At 48.3% G+C, this 14,755-nt stretch overlaps 1 protein-coding gene across 1 annotated transcript in view; it reads left to right on the top strand.

The window, feature by feature from the left end:
• MN1 (MN1 proto-oncogene, transcriptional regulator) overlaps positions 1-7,967 on the top strand; it is a 47,641-nt gene extending 39,674 nt beyond the window's left edge. Inside the window, exon 2 of the mRNA XM_053589508.1 lies at positions 5,147-7,967. Coding sequence (XP_053445483.1) covers positions 5,147-5,328 — 182 coding nt within the window. The 3' untranslated portion in view covers positions 5,329-7,967. The remainder of the gene's footprint in view (positions 1-5,146) is intronic.
• Positions 7,968-14,755: the final 6,788 nt, after the last annotated feature.

Below are 14,755 nucleotides of genomic sequence, written 5' to 3'. Positions count from 1 at the left end.
GGGCTCACCAAGTGTGGAGACTTCCCCTGCAGCCTGTAAGGTAGGTTCTTTTCTTGTTCTCATATTACAGACCAGTTAGCATCTTGCCCAGATGCACCCTGGATTAGTGCCCTTGGAAGCCTTGATCTGGGCCCTCATTGGACCCTACACTCTACCCCCTGTGTGGGCAGGGGCTATAGGAGGTGGCTGGGCCCAAAACCACCTTCCTGAAGGTCTGATGGCAAAGAACCACCGAGGCACCATGCTGGCTTTTGTGGGAGGTGGCAGCCACCTCCGCCCAACTCATGATGTCTAAGCACATGGCTCACTCAAATCACAACCAGGGCTGGGGATTTTCAAAGCAAAGCAGGGTGATGAGAGGCCTGTTTTGCTGACTTGAAAGCAAAAAAGAAAACTCAGCCCCCTCTGTGGGCAGGTGGCACCTCCAGAAGTAAAATTAAAAGATGAAATGTTCTCAGGTAAACACATGTACCTCTTTCCCTTCTTCCTTTCACCCCAGTCCTGGCCAGCACCAGGGTCCCTCCGGCCTCCCCACGGCCAGCCCTGCGGGTCCCCACTGTTGCCTGCAGGCTGGTCAACAATGATGGGCAGTCCTCAGGACCAGCGTTGGCTGGAGCGGATCGCTCCACCTGCTCCTTATGTGCCTCCATGATGGCACATCCTGTTACTCTCTCTGTTTCCTAGAACTGGGTTTCTGAGAGCCGAGGTGAGGTGCACAAAAGGCCCTTGCTTCACAGTTGGTGGCCCCTATCCTTGTTAAGCCCTGTAGGGGACGTCATTTATCCATGCAGTTGCTTCTTCGGGGCCTCCTTTCCTTAATGAAATTGATGGTCCTCATTAGGACTGAAGAACTGGGAAGACAAAACCCTATGCTGGTCTCCTGGTCACAGAGGAACCTGTACCTCCCAGCAGAATGTAGACTTGGCCAGCAAAAATGGCTGAATGAGGTGGTTTGGAGTTCATGAAGCGGATGGTGGGGTGGTGGCAAGAGGCCGGCTGGGTCCATGATCATGTGTGTGCAAGAAACAAAGGCTGGGAAGGGTCTTTGGGAGGGTGAACGGTAGGGGTGTTCCAGGTCCTGGCTTTGACCTAGGGTGTAGAGGATGAGATTTCTTCATAGATGTCCTCAGAGCTGGGCCACTAGGAATCACTGTCCCCAAGTGACAGATAGGGAAACCAAGGCTCTGCAAACAGAGGCAGCTGCCCAGATGTGGGTGATCTTGGGCTGACCAGCTGGAAATCCTGGGCTGAAAGGAGAGAGCTAGCCTCACAACTGGTGAGCTGGGCCCTGGTGGCCCCTGAACAGCTTCCTGCCTCTGGGGGCCTCTGTCTTCCCAACTGTTGAGTAGGAGTGAGGGCCACTTCACAGTAGTGCACACCCCGCCTGTGTGCAGGTGCAGAGCTAAACAGGCCAAACCAGGCCCTCCTCCATGCGGGCACAGTCTGATGGGGGAGGCTGACAACTAACAAGCGGGAAACGTGACAGCACTCAACTGGTTCTGTGGTGTCTGCCAGTGACGGGCACTGAGTAACTCCAGGGTCTTCCCCCAGCCCTGGAGATCAGCAAGGGCATAATTTTATCTCTGGGTCCTGGCCTGGGGGCTGGTGTGCCCGCTGGCTGGGGGAGTGGGGGTGGAGCGCCTCTCCCCAGCTGGGGCAGGCCGTGACTTGAGGCAGCTTCTGTGGGACTGATTTATCGGCAGCGACTGGGGAGCCGCAGTCTGAGGGTGTGTTGGGTCCCCCCCCCAGCTGGAATGGATCCAATGGGAGGATGAGTTTGGTCATGCTTGGGTTGTCAAGAACTGAAGAATAATATTCTGTCTTAAAAATATTCCCCGTGGATACCAGACTGACTGGCTTTCTTGCTCGTCCTAGGCAGAGGCTGGGAGAATCCTGTACCTTTTGCCTGTGCTCTGTGACATCAGACTGGCCCTTCACCCTCTCTGAGTGAGCCCAGGTGTCCCTGCTAGAGTGGGCAAAGGATGGAGTTAGGTAACACACAGAAGTGTTCAGTTGTGTGCCTGGCGTGCCCTCATTAAATCCACCCCAAATAAATAGGAAGAGCAGTTGTCTCCAGTGCGTGGTGTGCTTAAGAGTTGTTTGTAACTTGGGAATGAAGGTGTCTGGGGGAAATTTAGCTATCTGGTTGGGTCTCTCTCCAGATGAGCCCACAGCCTCCTCTGTCCCAGCATTTTGCTCGGGAAATGATCACTTCCTTTCATCTTCCTGGTACTTGCGGCTACAGAGTAAGGGAGCTGGGGGGTTGGAAGCTTGGGCCAGGGTCTTGTCTGTCCTTTGGCAATAGGCTTCATCCCTCTGAGCCTTTGTTTCCTTACCTGTAAAATGGGCACTAGCATTGCTATGTCAGCTCCTTGAGATAAGAATGTATGCAAAGTGATGGGAAGAATTTCTGAACTCCGGCCTCCTGCCCTCCCATCCAGAACTTGCTGTGCTTGGAATAAAATTTCTTTGGGGAATTTTAAGCTTTTGTGTGTGGAGGGGGGGTGGGAGGGTTTGCTGGGAGCAAGGCAAGCATGGGCTGAAGAATAGAAGTGGGATGCTGTGCCTCAGTATTGCTAGAATCCAGGGCCGGCTGTGTGCTCAGGGACTCTGCATCTGATGCTTCAAGCCTCCTGGGGTACCTGCCTGCCAGGCAGCCCTGGGTGTGGTCCTAACACCATTCTAGCTCTCCCCACTACTCACCAGCTTTGAAACCTTGGGCTCTGATTCTCAGTTTCCTCTTCTATGTAACAGGGCAAAGACTCTTAATTTCGTGGGCAGGAACATATCCACTTGGCCAGGCCTCAGGAAGTAAGGGAGCCTTAGGGGCTTCCAGGTGGCTATGAGAATCCCTCACCTTCCAACTCTCCCAGATACTGACGACAGTCCCAGCAGTACTTTTGGGGGACCTCTTTGGCATCACCCCTACATTACCAATGAGGAAACTGAAGTTCAGAGAGGGAAAGTGGCAGAGTTCTGGCTATGAAGGGGTGGGGACAGGACCCCAAAGTGACTGTGCTTTGGTCACAGAGAGACACCGTTTTCTGGCCTCACTATCAGTTCCAGGAAGAGAGGGGGCAGGTGTGTTCTGTTCCCTGACAGATCTGCAGGGCTAATACTGGGCCTGGCACATAGTAGGTCCTCAACGAAGGCCTAATAATTGAATGAATGAGGGAAGGAGCGAAGGAAGGAAACTTCCTCCCCAGCTCAGGTTCCTCCCAGCATGCAGGTCCCAAAGTTTCGTGTCTCTGGGGCTCCAGGGTGGGGACCCCAAACCCAGTTAGTCATGGCCTGTCCTCAGCTGCCTGGGCCTATCCCTCTGGGAGGATTTTCTCTGCAGGCCATGGCTTAGCTCCTGGGGGAGGCCTCCTGCTTGCTTAATCCCAGAGGGCATGGAGGGTGGGGTGACTCCTGCCTGGCACAGGGCCCTGGCTGGGCTTGTGCAGTGGTGAGGGCGGGCCGGTTGTGGAGTTCAGTATCTGGGTGTGCTCCTTCAGCTGGAGCTGAGCTGCTTTGCCCAATTTCAGCTTTTCTCACTCGTATTGAGGCAAAAATTCATCATCATCCCATATTCAAACCCAGCTATCTGCCTTTTTCTGGCCATATGACATTGGGCATGTCACCTGTTTTCTCCAAGCATCAAACTATAGAAAAGGTGAATAGTGAGAATATTTACTAACATATAGTAGCTCTCAGAACAGAGCCAGTGGGCCCTTGACAGCAGTAAGTTAAAAGCCCTTCAAAATGACAGCTTTATTCCTTCCCTGCCTTAGAACTCCTGGTTCTGGTGGTCTTCTGGTCTAATTTATACTAAGGTGTGAATGGTTGTTAGACTTCTTTCTTCTCGTGTGTCTAACACAGGCATCATTGTGGTCTGGTGTTGTATGACTGAATGAGAAGGGAATTGGGGGAATTTTTAATGGGGGGATGGGAGGAGGAATAGTCTTCCCTACCTCTGGCATCCAAAGTCCCTTCCTACAGCAGCTTGGAATGGTGATTTGGCGGATGATCTGGTCAGGAAGTTCATTCTTTCAGTCTTTACTACTGTGAGGACTTCACTCTCCGTCCCCATGAAGACAGCACTTTTCAGTTCATACAAATACTGTTCACATGTTTATAGCCTAGTTGGCTGACCATCATGTCTGTGGGACTGGTGGATTACTCCCATTTTCAGAGGAGGGGACTTGACTCTGGTCCCTCTGTGGGGCTAGAACTCGAGTCTCTCAGCCCTCAGTTTGGAGCTGTGTGACTCCGGGAAAGTTTCTGTGACTTTCTGAGGGTCAGACTGCTCATCTGCAAAGTAGACGCTAAACTTTGAGGGTAGGAGGAAAGGAAAGACCTAAGCAGGTACCCAGAGTTTCCTCTCAAAGCCACCTCTATTGAGTCTCAGCCCTTGCACAGCGAGGAGGGGCAGAACTTTAGGGACTAGAGGGGGCTGAAAGGGGTGTTTGGAAAGCAATCTCAGCTGGGGGTTGGGGAACTGGGCTGTGCTGAGCTGCGTTCCTCCAGGTACTTTCCACATCCTTCCTGCTCCCCTCTAATGTGTGATGCGGGAATGGGGGCCAAGTCTTTTTCCCCTTCTGGGTCTCAATTCTCTTAGCTGTAAAGTAGAAAGGACCGTCCTTACCTCCTGGGGTTGGTATGCAGCCTAGCACTCTTTCAGGAAGCTCCCAGCACATTACAGTCCCTCAGCAAGTGTCTATCCAGAGAGGACACAAAAATGGGCTATGTTCTGGACCTGGACCATCCTCCTCTCCACTCTTTCTCTGCATCTGGCAAACTCCTACATATCCTTTGATGCCCAGTTTATACGCCCTCTTCCAGGAAGCCTTCCTGACTTTCCTCTTCTCCACTTAATCTTTTGGGAATTCTAGTCCATCAGAGAGGGGCAAACTCTGAGTTTATCCTACCTCACTCTTCTGTTTCCTAAGGAGAAAACTGAATCCCAACAAGGGGCCTTCCTTTGGCTGAGACCTTGAAGCTGAGTTAGAAGCAACAGCAACAGGGTGCAAAACAAATATCTCTAGATCCTCTCTGACCATTGCTACCCATGAGAAGAGAGCATGGACAGTACCTCTCCTCTCATGCCTCAGCCACTTTTTCTGTAAATACCACTAATGTTCTCTCTCTTTTTTTTTCTTCACAGCCCATGACCTCCCCGCAAGCAAGACCTCAGCAACCCAGCCCGGCAGCCACTTGCAGTGCCTGTCTGTCCACTGCACGGACGACGTGGGCGATGCCAAGGCCCGAGCCTCCGTGCCCACCTGGCGGTCCCTGCACTCTGACATCTCCAACAGATTTGGGACATTCGTGGCTGCCCTAACTTGAATGACAAGAAATACCCCCTCCCGTGCCAGGCCTTCCCTTTCCTTCTCTTTCTCCTCCCCCTCCTCAACTTACCCCCCCCCACCTTAATTTGAAAGGGCCACTATTGCTGAGTGGGATGATTTTTTGTTTTCTAGGTTGGTACCTGCTTAGTGGCATATGGACCGGAAAGGGTTAATTTAAAGGGGAAAAGAAAAACCTCAAAAGTTTTTTTTTTTTAAAAGAAACTTGTCTGCCACAGTATGTTACCAGTGTTAACCCTTCTGCAGTTAGCAAACTTTTGCTTAAGCCTTTTTCCTGCTAGATAATTCCCCATTTTTCTGTAATCTTGGCATACATTTTTTTAGATGACCTCTGTCCTTGTTTTATTTTCATGCTGCTGTATGTCCAAGTATTGTTATTTCATAATAAGGCAAGAGTTGCTTTTCTTTTTTTATTCTTTTTTTCTTTTCCCTCTTCTCTCTCCCTCATCCTCCCCTCTCATCCCTTTTTTTTTTGCTTTGTTCACTGCTTATTAAAATGGAAATCCTGGAGAATAGTAGTTCTGGAATAGTGCCGGGTGAAAGTCAAATTGTCATCATAATATTATATATTGACACCCAACTGTCATCAGTCAGGCAGGAGCCAAACAATTAATGCCCCTCTTCGGTTTTCCGCCTGGGATTTCGTTTTGTCTGTTCCCTAAGAAAATAGAGATATATATTTTTGTTCCTGCAAACACACACTCAGCCTTCACCTCCTTTCAGCTCTGTTTTCTCTTCTGCTGGAAGCTGGATGTGAGGAGCCATCCAGCCCGCTCTGTGGGAAGGAGTCAGGATGTTAGGCTGATGTTTTCTTCCCTTTGCTGGGCCTCCACACAGATGCCCACCTGGACTTTGCATTTTTACGCTAAGCAGCCTTTGGTCTGCATGGGGTAGGCTGATCTTCCAGCTTCTGAGTCTCTGGAAGCTCTGGACTGCTGCCCCTGCTGTAGCCAGGGCTGCGGGCTGGCATTGGAGGTGAATGAATCCTCAGCCCTTGCATTTTCCCAGCTGGACATCTCAGGGCAGAAGGAGGAGGCTGAGGATTGCATCTCCCCAACCTCTTCCATTCTGTCCTCCAGTTTAGCTTGGGCAACCCCATCCCTGGGAGGAACGAGGCACCCCCCAGGCTCTTCTTGGTGCCTGGGTATATCTTTACAGTGGTTTGCAGACTCCTGAAGGCTCATGGAGGGAGAAAGGGAATATAACTAATGACTTTGATTCCTGGGCCTTTTATTTTTGAATCCTGGAATCCCTCCACCCCCCACTTTTGATTTAATCTCACCCTGTTGCAAAACTAGAGCCATGTCTCCTGTGTCTCACGCTGGAATAACTTCTTCGAGCAGAGATGAGTGGCAGGCCCCAAAGGTGCTACTAACACCTGTACAGGCATTCGTGACTCATGGAGGGGGCTGGAGGGCACATAGAGTCCAGGCTGGGTCAGATAAGAGGAGATTGATACCACTTCACCCACATGAGTGACTGCTCTAGTTTACTTCACTTTTTGGTAAGGAACATGTCTTTTTAAATGCTCCATTTGAGCTCCCTCTTCCACACCAGGTCCCCAGGGTCCCCAGAGTCTGGCGCCTTTTTTTTTTTTTAAAGCAAGTGACCTGAAGGCTTTGGGCTTACCATACAACACTCATATTGTTTAGTTCAAAGAACTTTTTCTGCAAAGGGAGAGAAGCTTCCAGAAAAACCTTATGCCTGCTCCTCCCTTCTCCTCTTTCCTTGGGGTGGCCCTTTGGGCTGGGGTCTGCGTCTAGGTCTGTGGTTCCTACCTGGGCAATCTTGACCAAGGGCAAACTCCAGCTGCAGAGGGCAGACCTGGCAGTGGCATGAGTTTATCAGAGAGAAGGGGTGAGCTGACACAGCTCCTGTGTTCTGCTACCAAAGGAATGAAAAGGGAAGGGAATTTTTCCCACCGTGGGCTTGGGGAGAATAGGTGCATACTCTGGGCACGTCCACATCTCCTCTGATTCTGTGATGTATAGCTGTTTGAGCGCTTCATCATTTTACGTTTTGAACAGGAATGATTTCTCCTTAATTGCTTAAGGCTGGGGAGCAAAGTGTCTTAACTTCTGTCTTTGACTTTCTCAGCGTTGAGTCCATCAACACTTGGCCATTAGCTCGTGGTCCTCGCAACCTCGGAAACCCCTGAAGTTTCAAACTTTCTCGCTCCCCGTGACCCTAGAAAGGAACAGCTTTAAAAATAGCCTTAAGCAAAAGGATGTTATTTCATGAAATTTGGTTTTAATGGAAAGAATAAAAGCAAATTAAAAACACACCCAACACACGAGACTCCGAACACTGGTAATCGGTACTGCATAGCAAACTCTTTGGGAAAGAAAACGAAAATGTTATTGCACATGTAAAATATGAAAACTTAAACTCTGCTGTGTGTTAGGCAATCCTGTAATCTTTTTTGACTCTTAAAAGAAATTCATTTCTGAAATGCTTGGTTGGAAGACTGTGACAATAGCTCATGAAATTGAGTGTTATTTTTTCTTTCTTTTTTAAAAAAATATGTAAAGTGCAGCCTTCTGTATTCATGCATATTGTATATACCTGTATATGTTTTCCTGAGCAGCTAAATTACAATAAATATGACGTTAATGGTGACTGTGGTACGTTTGTGGGTGGGGCTTGCTTTCTCCCCGCCCCCCACTCCCTCCTCTTTATTCATAGGTCTGTTCGAATTCCATGGGCTGTGGAGCAGTAGGTCTGGTGCCGTGGTAGTGAGCATGTCTGTGTGTTGATGCTGGGCACTTTGGGATTTCTCAACCTTGACACTATAGATATGTTGAGTGAGAGAGTTCTTGGTTGTAGGGGCATCTAGTGCATGGAAGGAGGTTCAGCAGCGTCCCTGATTCCACCTACAAGACGCCAGTGGCAGACACCTCCTTCCCAGCGTTGTGACAACAAAAGATGTCCCTAAACATTGCCCAGTGTCTTCTGCGGTGGGGGTGGGAGATGAGCAGCCTCACTTGGGGGCTGAGAACCACTGATGGGTATCAGTGGAGGAGGGAGGGGGCAAGGGAAGACGCTTTCTGCCCCTAGATAGCCATGCTGTGTGGGGGTTACTCTCTGGGCACTTAGTTTCAGATCCCAGGAAGCTTTGTACCCTCTGCCTCCTCCTGAGAAGTTGCATAGCTTCTCAGTCTGTCCTTTCTGCATCTGTGAAATGGGTCTAGCTCGTGAGTTGTTAGGAGACAATGGATGCAACATAGGAGGAGGAAGGGCTATACTATACTATGTGACTGCAACATAGGAGGAGGAAGGGCTGTGTCTGCATAACAGCACTGGCGTCTTTGGAACCCAGCGCAGCTGATGGTGTGCTGGAGTCTGGCTCTCCTGAGTCGGATGCTGCCTCCTCCATTTACAGCCATCACCTTGGTCAGGTGGTTTAACTCCTGCCTGCGTTTTCTGGTTTCTGAAGTAGAACAAATAACACACGTAGATTGAAGGGCCCTGGCAAAGCACCGGCTCTCCTGTGGGCCCCACTGTGGACGGCAGCTTTCCTCTGGTACCTGCAGCCTCAGACTTGGGGCCATTGCAGAGCCTTCTCTGCACTTTCCTTATGCACTGTGACCTCTCAGTGTTTCTTAAAGTATAGTCCACAGAACCCTGGCAGCAGAAACACTTAAGGGCTGTTGTTAAATTCAGATTTCTGGCCTTGTGCTAGATTACTAAATCAGGCCCTTGGAACCCTTACTTTCCACATAATTGTAATGATGCAGTCACCTTCTTTCCCAGCCCACAGCAGATCAGACGGCTGCTATAGGTGGGCCCGATGCCAGGTTGAAGCGGCAAGATGAGTTAGAGAGCGGCAGATTGAGAACTGTGGTGTAGCCATTCGGCGTGGAAGCAAACAGCTTACATATGTCTCTGTGATAAATGTCTCTGAGATGAGTCTACCCCGAAAGCGTCACACTAACACACGTAAATGGAAGCTCCCCAGACTGGCATTGATAAAAAGTTTGATTACATCCAGGAAATTCCCCATCTCAGAAGCAAAGAACACACCGTTGCTCTGATGCTAGTCTGGAACTCAGGCTGGGAAGACCTCTGGAGTCACTGGGTCTCCAGGAGGTAAGCAGGGTTTCTCTCTCAGTTTCCTTGGCAGTGGAGGGGTCAGAAGTGCTACTGAGCTGGTCTGTGGGCAGAGTGCTGAGTGCAGTGCCAGGCCCAGAGGGAAAGTGGGTGGCGTCGGTCCCCTTCTGACACCTGGTAACTCCTTCCCCTTGGCATCTGGCAGGATGAGCCCTCCAGACTCTTCAGAGTTGGAAATGGTGCTCTCTCACCACCCATCTGCAGTGAAGAGTGACCTTGGAAGAGATTTGCCTCCCTGGCACCAACCCAGAGACCACCCCTCACCAGTAACCAGAGGACACACACAGGTGCAAGCTAGTTATGGGATGTCATTTAGGCTCAAGTTTACTCAGCTCTTACCATGTTCCAGGAACTGAGGATCCAAGTAATAGAAATGCTATGAACTGAGGACCAGACTCTGTATTAGGCACTTTACAGATCAATAGCATCTCATTTAATTCTCATGGCAACTTTAGAAGAGGGCAGAGTCATCCTAATTTTGCAAATGAGGAAATAGACTCAGGGAGACGAAATGCCTGAGGATGTGCAATTAAAAAGTGGTGTTGAGTTCAGTTGCAACTGAGATCATGAATTACCTTGCCCTGTAAATACACACAGCCTAAGTGGGCATGGTGGCTCATGCCTGTCACTCCAGCACTCTGGGACGCTGAGGTGGGATCACTTGAGTTCAGGAGTTTCAGACCAGACTGAGCAAGAGTGAGATCTCATCTGTACTAAAAATAGAAAAATGATCCAGGCATTGTGGCATGCACCTGTAGTACCCCCCAGCTACTTGGGATGGTGAGGCAGGAAGATTACTTGAACTCAGGAGTTTAAGGTTGCTATGATCTAAGCTGATTCTATGGCAACTCTAGCCTGGACAACAGAATGAGATGCTGGATCAAAAAAAAAAAAAAAGAAAGAAAGAAATACAGCCTAGAAAAAAGGTATGAGGGTAGAGGGACACGTAAGTTCACCATGAAAAGTAAGGGGAATATGCCCAGTAGCTCATGGTAGTACAAGGCATGATTATTACTCTGAGAGATTCATGAACCTCATGTGGAAGACTTAGGGAAGGCTTTCTCTAGTAGGACACATCTGGAAAGAGTTTTGAAGGATGAATAAGAGTTCTTCATCTCTATGTATAAATTGGCCCTAATTTTGCAGAAGTTTTGTCATATTTTTTTCTTTCAACTTTAAACATTTCCTTTATATATAGCTAATGGCATATTTTGTCAGAATATAAGATTTAAAGACAGGACTTCTATACTCTGCTTAATTTGGAGAAGCTTAAAAAAAAATCTCTTTAACCTTTAAAGGTCCCCTGCACAGAGTGACAGTGGTATATGGTCATGTTCAGGACCCAAGAAAAGGAAGAAAGATGGAAGAATAATGAATGTTGAGTGTGGTCTTTGGGGAGACTTCAGGATGGTGTAAAATGAATGGATGAGAGAGTGAATGAATTCTCAGAGGACCTCAGAATCAAAAGGACCACAGACTGGCACATCATGGTGGGGGCATGTGACATAGGAGCTGAAACCTTGGGATGCATGTTGACCCTGGGAAGAGGCAGCACAGGGTCTAGCAGCAGCTGGTGCCCCTCACACGTGGGGCCTTGCTATGCTAATGTCCCATCTCACACCTCAGAAAGGCTCCCTCCTCTGTCCTGAGATGACAATTTTGGGGAACTGAGGGACAGTAGGCAGCCTGGGACCATGGCCCAGCTCCGATTAGGAGGGTGGTAGCCCATCCAGCCCCACGCACAGTGCAGAGTATGAGGTGGATGGATGTTGAGTGAATACCATTTTGGAGCCTCAGAAGTGGCCATATTCTCTGGAGGAAGATTCTGGACTAAATACCGTAGGAAATGTCAAATCTATCTTGGAGAGATGTTGCTTTGGGTCTTAGTTTTTCTTTCTCTACAGTAGGGTGGCATCATAATGGTCCCTGAGGTGACAAGGATGTGGTGGCACTAGGCCCCATTGAATTAGGACATCTGCAACCTGATGCCCTCAAGTGCAAGTTGTCAGAAGCTTCGTTCTATAATTAAGTTGTTTTTAAGGCATTTTTAGGGCAAGGCAGGGCCCCCATCAGAGATAGGGGAGCCCTTAGGAGAGAAAGGAGAGAAGAGCAGGCAGAGAATTAATGATGTCATCTCCTCTTTGGGCCCAGCAGACCTTTCCACAGGAGTTCTTTTAGGGCCCCTTACAGGCACTGTGAATTGGGGTCCCCTGGGTTGTGTGTGAGGAGGAGCAGGGCTTTGGGACTTGGTTAGCTCCAGTCAGAGTGGGCCTCAGATGCCCCAAGTAGACAGAAGGTTGAGTCACAGCCCAGGGTCTGGAGGCCAGGGCCTCACCTCCTTGCACCTTGGTTTCCTCATCTATAAAGTGGGGGCAATGTTCACAGAAACACCCCCTGCTAGGCAGACTGTGAGGCTGAAATGAGAGTTTTGCGTGTGTCTTGCTCACAGTGAAGACCTCAGTGAGTATTAACCATTTGTAACGTCAGGAATCACAGATTTCTGTGGGCATCTACCACGTCCTGGGCACTGAGAATATGCACAGGGGATGCAGGCGTGCAGGCAATGCCTCCTAAACGCCCAGACCTGCGCAGTCTGATAGAGTCTCCACTAGCCACACTCGAGTGTACGGAATGTGGTTGGTCCAAACGGATATGAGTGTGACACACACACAGAGTTTCAAAGACTCAGTATGAAAAAGAAAAGGATATAAAGTATCTCATTACTTAAAGTTAAAATTTTGTGTATTGATTACATGTTGAAATAATACATTGGGTATAGGTTGGTATGGTGGCTCATACTTGTAATCTTAACATTCTGGGAGGCTGAGGCAGGTGGATTGCCTGAGCTCAGGAGTTCAAGACCAGCCTGAGCAAAGTGAGACCTCGTCTCTACCAAAAATAGAAAGATTAACTGGGCACTGTGGTGGGTACCTATTGTCCCAGCTACTCGGGAGGCTGAGACAAGAGGATCATTTGATCCCAAGAGTTTGCTGTAAGCTATGATGCCACAGCACTCTACACAGGGTGGCAGAGTGAGACTCTGTCTCAAAAAAAAAAAAAAATGCTTTGGGCTCCGTGTCCATAGCACAGTGTTTATGGTGCCAGCCACATACACCGAGACTGGTGTGATTGAACTCGGCCCAGCCAGCTAAAGCAACAATGACAACTGCAACAACAATAAAAAAAAATACTTTGGGTATACTTTTAATACACCAATATAATAGTTTTATCTATTTTTTCTTACTTTTAAAAATATCATATGTTTTCTGTTGCTCATAACAAATTAGCAACATTCATTTATTATCTCCTAGTTTCTGTGGATTGGGAGGCCAGGTGTGACATAACTAGGTTCTCTGCTCAGGGACTCCCAGGCTGCCATCAGGGTTGTGGGCTGTGTTCTCATCTGGAGGCTTGACCGTGGAATAGTTCACTTCCAACCTCATTCAGATTATTGGCAGAATTAATTTCCTGGAGACTGTATGACTAAGGGTCATAGTTTCTTACTGGATGATGTCTGGGGATGCTCTTAGCTCCTGGAGATCAAAGTTCATATGGCCAACTGTGCAGCATGGTGCTTGCTTCTTCAAGGCAAGTAGGAGGGTCTGGCACTGCAGGCTGCTAACATGGAGTCTTATATAACATCATGTTATTATGGGAGTGACAGCCCATCACCTTTTGACATGTTCTGTTGGTTAGAAGCAAGTCACTGTTTCCACCTACACTAAAGGAGAGGGGATTATACTAGGACATGACTCATTTGGGTCATCCTAGGTATGCACACCCACACATGGGACCTCAAGAATTCTAATGTGAGAATTACACATGCAGCTTGCATCTTATTTCTACTGGACAGTGCTAGTCTGGAGAGTATTAAATCGTGCCTTGAGGGTCACACCACTTTTGATGGAGGAGGAAGAGCAGGGTGCAGGGTGGATAAGAGAGTGGGCTTTGAGTAACTGCTGGGCATTTGTGGGCAAGTTACGGAAACTCTCTGAACCTCAGTTCCCTCAGCTGTAATTTGGGGGTGGTGGTACCTACCCCTAGAAAGATTCAAAGAGATAACGTTAATAAAGTGTTTCTTAGTTCAATGCCTAACACTTGGTCAGTGCTTGATAAATGGTAAGAATTATGCATGTTATATATTGATTTTTCACCTTGACCAACCTGAAACTTGGCTCTGCTTCTCACTGCTATGAGGCCAAAGGACTTAACAGTTTAGGGTCTCAGTTTCTCCATCTGTGAAATAAAGTCAAACTGTGTGATTTCCTTAAATCACTAACCACTGGATGCATTCTGGTTGGTTTGGACAGGGTGACAGTGGGTAGGGAGCACAGTAGGGCTGTGGTCACAGGCCAGAAAGAGGGAAGGATGCTTGCCCACAAAAGGCAATGGGAAACTGCACAGGAGGTCACCTAAGCAGGCAACAGTCCATGCTACCCTAGTGTCTCATAGAAGGGGATGGAAGGGAGTCAGATGGAAGTTCCAACCTTAGTGAGCCAGGGGAGGTGCCAAGAATGCAGCCAACAGGAGTGAGAATCCCACTCCTTTTTAAATCCCACTTTCTTTTAAAAAATATTAGAAAAGGAGCTGATGACCAGAGTGAATTCCAGATTTCCCTAAATGACATGAGGGTCAGAGGGGAGGACTCCACCCTGGGGCACTATAATTGAGCTGTAGAGGAGACAGAAGGGGTGGGAGATACCAGGCGTCTGCCCCAGACTGGGCTGACCTGGGGTGAAAGTGACTGGGGATATTAAATCCTGCCATTACGACACAGCAGTGGGGTGGGAGTAAGACCCTGCATCTTCAGTTATAACATAGCCTGAGGAGGTAACCCAGGAATCTTGGAAGTATCTTCTTTTTCTTAGATAAAATTTACATAACACAAAATTCACCATTTTAATGGTTCTAAAGTACTTTATTTATTTTTCTTTAACTGCTCATGATGCAGCAGATAACTAAAGATTATCTGCACATAAGCACTTTAACTTTAAAGTGTATACGTCAGAGGCTTTCAGTACACCTACAATGCTGTGCAACCATTATTGTGATCCAATTCCAGAACATTCTCATCACCTCAAAAAGAAAGCATGTACTCCTGTTGGTGGGGTTATAAAGTAATACAGCCTCTTTGGAAAGAGGTATGAAGAATCCTCAAAGAGCTGAAAATAGACCTTCCAATTCATCTTATAATCCCATTACTAGGTATCTACCCAGAAGAAAAAAAAAAACTTGTTTTATCACAAGGACATTGGCACTAGATTGTTTATTATTGCAGCTCCATTCCTAATCTCCAA

The sequence above is a fragment of the Nycticebus coucang genome, chromosome 4, assembly GCF_027406575.1.
Source record: "Nycticebus coucang isolate mNycCou1 chromosome 4, mNycCou1.pri, whole genome shotgun sequence".
Lineage (NCBI taxonomy): Eukaryota > Metazoa > Chordata > Mammalia > Primates > Lorisidae > Nycticebus > Nycticebus coucang.
Note: the sequence above shows the minus strand (reverse complement) of the source record. Positions and strands in the feature narration are given on the sequence as shown.